An 8,336-nucleotide genomic window follows, 5' to 3' on the forward strand; every position below is an offset into this window, starting at 1 on the left:
AAAATTAAATAAAAAAATAACAAACAAGTGGGAGTAAAAGTACGTGTAATAACGGTAGTGAAACACGACGTTCGGGATTGGTTATATTTTGTATATGGTTATCAGCCTCGGAACTCCGAAAGATAAACTTGATGATAAAATTGATAAATGATATCCATCTAGTTAAGGTCAGTCCGAAGTTAGTCATTGTTGAGCTCAGTACGGCTACCTTACTCGAAATCGGTCGGACGTAGGTGTTGCTCAAAGGGCATCGCGTAATGTTCGCACTTCTATGTTGCCTCTTCTCAGTCACGCGTGAAATTATTACGCTGTTGTCGAGCAGTCGGAAACGATTGAAACCTATGGCGGATCAACGAGGCGGTAGTAAACTTGTCGACGTTAGAAACAACGGTGTTAACGGAAACTCGTTCTTCGAGGTAAGCTGAAAAAATAACGGAGACTCCTTTCATCCCTTTGCATTATTTACGCATTTCCAATGAGGCGAATGAACGCTGCTGGTTGGCTGTTGATTGCATTCGTATTTCGTAATCATCGGCTTCCGATCGCGAATATCGCATATCAGCTCTTTCCGCAATAATGTAGCTTATATTATGGACGCCATCGAACGAGACGCGGCTATAATCGTGAAACTTCTCACGTCAGTCTTATTCCTCGCTTCGTACGATTCGGAGCTCTGGATTATATGGTGCAAGTGACGTAACATACACGCCTCGGCGCGACGCGAAGTTATCTGATTTTACTTTTGGCGGGAATCGAGCGTACTTTACGATTCTTGCACGGTGAATCTACAACGTTTTTTTGTGACGCAAGGATTTCGATTCTCTCACGTTTGTATCGAACCAGTAATGTTGTAGATAACAGCATATAATCTGGTCATTTGATTCATCGATTTAGTTACACGTATTGCGTACACGAATCATTCGTGCTTCCTAAACTTCGGATACTTAATGGGATTAACTCGCGGTCAAATGTGTACAACCGTCTTTTGTTTTGCGCTGTCACAATGTTAGACGGTAATACTACGACCATGACGTCACACGTCTATGTACGTACAAAAGTTACTCACAGCGGCATTGCGGAGCTGTAGCTTGTAGTGTGATGATATGGTGTTGTCTTCCTGTGCGAATTGATACTGTAATATTATAATCGGACTTCTGAGAAGGGCAAAACAAGAAAGTGTTTATCCGTGCGGTTAATAATCCAGAATAGTAAACGATATATATTATCAGATAATTTTTGATTATTGGGGAGAAAATTGATCTGTTCGTTATGTGACAATGTCGAAACGCAAATTGCAGGTATGATTGAGGATTCCGTATCAATTATTTAGCAAATTCAAAATCTCGATTGTTGTATACAGTAAGTTTGTTATACTATTGCTGCGTAATATGTTTGACTATCTTTTCAAAACATGTAATATTGGGTCATTTATTCAGCCTCTTTGCTTTTTTCTCGTCATGAGTTTTATTGATAACTTTTGACTAACACGATTGATTTCAAGTATGTACTGCAACAACTATGGCATATTTTCTTTTCTCATCGCGTAAACATACGCAAAACATGGACGCTACGTAGGCTTATTTTGTTAGTTATATTTACGCGTTTCCTTTTAAGGGATTACATTTAACGACAGGGTAAAGTTTCGAGTTTAAATTAGACGTACAATAACGATACTTGGAGTAAACGGAACATATATACGAAACGTATTTTTACATTCACGTTTCTCGTGCTTTTTTTTTGTGTAGATTCGGAAATGTCGCGCTAATCCGAGAGTGTATTGCAAAACTCACAAGATGCGTTATCGCAATCAAATGACATTTTCTTCCATATTTCGGTTCCTTTGAATTACTTACATTGTAATCTTACGACATTAAAATGACCGGACAACATTGTCAGATATTTGTCATCAGTTGCGTCTGTTGCATTAGTTATAAAAGAACCAGCAACGAAATATAAGAAATAATATGGAGTAAGTTTATCGACGTAGAATTTTTTTTATTTTACATTTTGTGCTTTTTAACAACGCTGCGGTCGAGAGCGAGTCGCTAGAATTAACTATCACTTATCGGTGAGGTTGCGTCTCGCTATTTGTCAACATCCTTTCGCCAATTCGAGTACTTTATACATGTAGTAAAGTGATTCCCAGGATGAAATATACTAATTATGTGTATGACGGAGATTTTTTTTCTTTTTTCTAACTGACCTCATAATAATTCAATTACAACACGAAGTTGTGAGACAAATATGCTTATCCTGCTTCCGATTATTATCATTCTAAGCGTGTAGCCTGAAGCAAAGTAGAAGAGGCAACGATTAGAAGAAAATTTCACGTATTTCGTTCAGTTTCGTTAAAGCGTGTGGACTGATTATCTTGCACAATTATAGTGGATTAATTATTTATATTTTTACCTAATCGTAAATGTGTATAAGATAAATTTTTCAAACCGTCGATGATACAGATTTAGCGAAACTTGCATCGAATCGCAATTAAGGAAATGTAGTACTCCCACCTCTACCAACCCAGCAATTCACCCTTTTTCTTCCTGTGGGTATTAAATACACAAATGAACGGAAACGGTTCAAATTTCGTTTGTGTATTTATTGTAGAAAAACTAGGGTCAGTTTGCTCGGTCGGTGAAGGTAGGAGTATTACATGACCTCAAGTCCTACACGTATCGAAATTTTGAAAAAATTATTTGACGCTGTGTAAAAATTCCGTCCGATTTCGTAGATCTAGATTGTTCTTGTACTGTTCATTTTTTCTCGGGGTATCAGATCATGTATAATTCTTTCAGAGTGGAGATGACATGCTCGTCGACGAAACATCGCCGTCGACGCCAATTAGTGGAAAAACAAAACGTTCGCGAAGAATCAGCGACGTTATCGACAGCGTTCGTATCACCGAATATATGCAGGCACCCGGGCATTCGACACCGCAACAAAAAATGCCAGCCCATGTTGATTTGGTTGGTTGAATAAATGAATTGTTTGTTATTCGCCTGGTGTTTCGATCGATCAATTTTGATTGGAAATTAAATTTGCTGCTGCTTATCGAAGACTGGTCGGAATAAAACTTGAGTATAATCATTCCAGAGTGCGAAATTTTTGAAATCATTGCGGAATATAACGGTGATCCGTTTGATTGCCTATCTATTCGTTTATCGCTGGATTTCCCAGGTTAAAGTTAGTAACGTTATCGCAACGAAACATTGGGGAAAAAATCACGATTTTTTTTTATTTCACAATGATTTTGAAGGAACTGAGATATCGAAATGTAAGTGTGATTTGTTTCATTACGGTTTACTGAATTTCGGACAATTCCAAGATCGAGTAACAACGGTTTTTCCTCAGCATGAATCGTTACGATGACGTTACTAACTTTAATAAGATTTGAATTTCTTGCGATCAAGCTTAATCGATCGAAAATTCAGATATACTGTTAACAAAACTAATCAGACCATCCATCAGTATAAGTTGAGAAGGTTCCACACTTTCGCATTGAAGGTGATACCGAAATTCTGAAAAAACAGTCTCGTTGATTATTTTTACCAATCATAAGAAAGAGTCGATGTTGGCGATGGATGCGTTTTGCATCCTTGGATTAAATTTTTTAACGTTCTCGGACGAACCTTCTTAAAATTCACATGCATATCGTGAATCGGTCGAATCTGTGCGGCGTTGGACTTTTATCGGCTGTTGACTATTCTAGTACCCATAGATGTAGAAATAAGCCAAGGCTAAAATTCTCTCTCTCGAGAAAAAAAAAAAAAAAAATCCAACATGTACGACAACGAAATTTGGTGAATTTACATGCGAGACGATAATTGTATGCACAGCGCTTTTTTGAACTAACAATAATGATAGGAGTGAATTGCGATGAGAATTACTTACCAGTACATATATTAAAGTTACACTCGCGAATGTTTTTTGAAATTGTCAAACACCGTAGTCACGGTAATTTTTATTCCGAAAAAGCACTGTCCGTACAATTACAGTCGCGCGTGTAAATCAAACAGATTTTTTCCGTGTGGTAGAATTGGAACGAAATCGTATTGGCCGATCGGTTATTCATTTAAGTTCGTTTATTAGTGTGGATCGAGCATAAAACGGGAATTTTTGGGAATTATTCGTCGAGCTGCAGCGTCAAAATTAAAAGTTTCCGAAGCTTTTTCCACATAAGATTGCACGTTTTGCTCTTCTCGGTTTTTTTCTACTACACTATTTCATTTGCATGCATGCTTGCCCAATCGTCTACCATGTGTCTACGTGTTTGCATACATTTTTTTTGTAACTCACACACAACTTTCATTGTTTACCTTTCGACATTTGCTTGCCTTATTCACAGGTAATCGTAAGTAAGTAATAAGTAAGACATTCGTATCGCGTTGATTGGGAAAATGTTTGTGATACCCGCATTGGCTGAACATCCTGATTATCAATGATAAGAATAAGAGAAGGAAAATTCACATCTCAGATTCAGTATTAACAGATATTGATAAACCATCAACAGGTATCTCCGGATCAAGGATACGAGGGCACACCGTGTAACGATCCCGGCATAATTCCAAGTTGGATGCACAAAAGAACGGATCACATTGACGCAACACCCCCTGGCCCTAGCGATGAAAATGAAAAAGAGCAGACTGTCGTTGGGTAATTATTTACGACACAGCATATATGTATAATTTTATATGACCGATCTTGGTGGAAAATTTTCGTACCAATTTTCCCTGTTTTTAACATAATGACACTTTAGGTAAAGTTCGACGAATGTGACGAGATTTTTTATTTTCCGTAGAACCCCGAGTGGAATAACAGCCATGATGCCAGTTAGCCGAGAGTCCGAACAGTATAATATGAGTCATGCCAATAGGGGAACATGCTTAATATTCAACCATGAAGTATTTGAAACAGGATTCTCCAAGCGGGAAGGATCCAGCATTGATGCCAAGCGGATTGAAGCCACTTTCACTAAATTAGGCTTCGACGTTGTTATTCGTGACAATCTTGAGCACAGTGACGTACTCGATGAGATAAATAAATGTGCGAAACTTACCACATCAATCATATGGAAAGACTGATTTCATGATCGTGAAAACTTTGACATGATTTTAATCTTTTTTTATCATTGACAGTCATAATTAACGTGTACATCGTTCATTTTTCAGTAAGTTCCGCAGACCATACCAACAACGATTGCGTATGCGTATTTTTACTGACGCATGGGTTGAACAATAATTTGGTTATGGCCAAAGACGTTGCCTACAGGGCTGACAAAATTTGGAAACCCTTTACCGCCGATGTTTGTCCAACGTTGGCAGGAAAACCGAAATTATTTTTTTATCAGGTAAAGCAATCGTCACATTATTCAGATATTCAACGTCGAGTTAATAAAAAAATCTCCTTTCTTTTGTTATTTTCGCAAGCGGCTGACAAACCAATTTTAATGTATCTTGGAAATTTTGCGCTTAAACCCAGGTTTTCTGAACTTGGATTCCGAACGAATTGTAAATGTAACAGATTTCGTGGAATATAATATGTTGACAATGATCCATTTTCTGTTCTGAATGAAATTAGTGATATCGGTAAAATAAAATTCAATTGTGTTACAGGCTTGTAGAGGGGACAAATTGGACGGCGGTGTTATGCTAATGTCGCGGACCAGTAATACCCAGACGGATTCCGCAGTTGCCTCGTATAAAATTCCTACCCATTCCGATTTTCTGATTGCTCACAGTTCCGTAGACGGTATGTTACATTATTTAAACTGCATCAAAATTTCGGTGTCCATTTAAATTACTAATATAAGTATTCATCTTCTGCGTCTGACGCTATAATTTGCTTTTTGACAATCTATGTTCACTAGGATTCTTTTCGTGGCGTAATCCTGAGGAGGGGACGTGGTACATTCAGTGTTTGTGCTCCGTCCTGGATCAGTTTGCAGAGACGACTGATCTGATGAGGATGCTGACGATAACCGCGCGAAAAGTAGCAACCGAATTCCAATCTTACGACGATATGAATCTGCAGAAAAACGAGCAGAAACAAGTTCCGTCGACAACGTCGATGTTGACAAGAGACTTATATTTTAAACCAAAATAATGACGCAAAGCTTGCATCAATTAATGATCTAGCAATTATAAAGAAGAAAAAGAATTGACACTTTGTTCAGCGACAAGATACTGCAGGCGTTGAGCATCGTTCGTGTTTTATTAAAATTACAATTGTTCGTCAGTCATTTTGGGCCCGCACTTTACACTATATAGGTAATATAGTTGTGAAATTTGGATTTTGTGGTTTGGCGTTGGAAATATGAAATATTTCCGACTCGGCTATGAGGAGCAAAAACTGGAGAAAGAATAAGTACAAACCCACCTCGCATCATTCAGTAAAACTTGTATAATCTCAGAATATTCAATGTTGAACTTTACACACTTGCATATTTTCTTGATTAATGATACCTAAGAATTTCTTTTTTTTTTTATACTATATATTTCCATTATCATACGAGTTGGTCGCTTATAATTCATCCATCCTTCCACAATAAGACTGTTCGTTGCTCGTTACAAAAGACACATTTGCTCACATGTGTATTATCATTTCTGACCAGTAGTTATTAAGCTGATTCCACCCCCTTACTAGTCGGTACGAATAGTAATTCATACATAACTTGTATCTTCGTGTCATTTAAGGTTCGTATTACAAGTAATCTTTCATCGTAACGCTTACTTGAGATTCGTTACTAAACTTTCTCAGTGTGGCGGAAAAAATGGCGCCATTTTGTAATACACACGCGGGTACAAAAACTTGATGATATTAATTCCTGCAAGTACCAGGTCAATCGCTACGCACGCATTTGCTCGCCTATCAATGTTCCGTAATATTACCGTTATTTCGCCCGTATTCACTTTACTTTTGTTTAATATTTAATATTTATTTTGCCGTTGTTCTTTTTTTTTTCGTTTCTTGTTTTCGGTTTTAACCTCTCTAGAACATGCATAACAAGGTTGCGAAATTTGTTATAACCAGAAATTTATGCACGTATGAAAATCATTTGTCGCGGAACACAGCAAAATGCGAATTCAGTGACATCCAAATTCGATCCGTGCGCTGCAATTGATGTGAGCAAAGCATGACGAGCTTAATACGCACTTTCTCTGGTGGCCAGAAGCCACTAAGCACGTGTATTATAAGCACCCTACATGTAAGAAACGTAGCGAAATGCATAGTTAGTATATTTTCCTTAATCATAATGGACTAAACGTTAATATGTTAAATATTTATTCAGACGGTACATATGAACTATTAATTGTCACACTACTTATGTAAGTATCATCTTCATAGAAAGTATCAGGATAGTATTATCGTTTTTTATTTACCAACATTTCCGATGATTTTTATCGTAGCGTTGCCGCAATGGTAAAAAAAAATGACAAAGTAAATTTTTTGAAATTTTTCAACAAAAACACAGATATGTTCCATCTATCCTGTAACGCGAAAACGACTATTATATTGTGATTACTATTAGTTGATAATATTATTTGATAAAAAGCCATGTTCATAGAATTCCGTCAAAAGTGCCGCAAAAATAAATTAGAAATAAAAACTGGGTTAGTCTTTATTATTGCATATCGTATACGAATAAAAATTCAGTACGGCAAGCTGCAAGAAATGTTTAATTGTTATATTCCGATGTTGTAAAGTCCCCCTTTCAAGTCGCAGAGACAAAAAATGCAAGCGTGTAACACAGAGGACGTATCTACTTGTTGTAATGTAATGCTGACAAATTTTTTTCGGCCCACCCTCCCAAATCAACTTTAAATATCTCAAAAACAATTGCCTAATTTCTTCAGAGTTTTACGTCAATTATAATCCGTGCCATCAACAGGATGGATTTCCTCACTTGAAATACACGTGATTCGGACACATTCTCAGTATATGTATATTTTATTGTGAGAGTAATAATGTTAAAAAAATCCGTAACTGCGAGGTTTTAGTGGGTACTAGTGCTCCTATCTGAGAAAAAATGCACATCGTCATGTTAGGCAATCTAGACGAATTGAGCTTCCTCTAAATAAAAAAGAAAATGAGATCTCGAAGTCACAGTTTCGGTTTAAATAAAATTTGAGGGCTTATCTTTCATCATTTTTCGCTGATATTATACACCGTGACTTCGAGGTGAACGAGCTAAAAATTTGGAGACATGATTTTCATCGGAAATTTCCTGAATCGTGAAAAAAAAATCCGACTTTCAAAAAACGATGGCGAACATGGTGGAATTGATGTTTTAAGTTTAATTTTTTGAATTGCGCGCTGAAAATGAAAAGTGAGTAAAA

The 8,336-nt window shown here is 37.0% G+C and overlaps 1 protein-coding gene across 1 annotated transcript; it reads left to right on the plus strand.

Moving 5' to 3' along the window:
• The first annotated feature begins 471 nt into the window (after window positions 1-471).
• LOC124297079 (caspase-1-like) lies at window positions 472-7,466 on the plus strand. Its single transcript, XM_046747699.1, has 7 exons — window positions 472-1,298; window positions 2,796-2,966; window positions 4,511-4,653; window positions 4,799-5,043; window positions 5,169-5,347; window positions 5,613-5,748; window positions 5,867-7,466. The coding sequence occupies exons 1-7, from the start codon at window positions 1,278-1,280 to the stop codon at window positions 6,100-6,102; spliced, it is 1,131 nt and encodes a 376-aa protein (XP_046603655.1). The 5' UTR covers window positions 472-1,277; the 3' UTR covers window positions 6,103-7,466.
• The last annotated feature ends 870 nt before the right edge of the window (window positions 7,467-8,336 follow it).

Source organism: Neodiprion virginianus, chromosome 1 (assembly GCF_021901495.1).
Source record: "Neodiprion virginianus isolate iyNeoVirg1 chromosome 1, iyNeoVirg1.1, whole genome shotgun sequence".
In the NCBI taxonomy this organism is placed as follows: domain Eukaryota; kingdom Metazoa; phylum Arthropoda; class Insecta; order Hymenoptera; family Diprionidae; genus Neodiprion; species Neodiprion virginianus.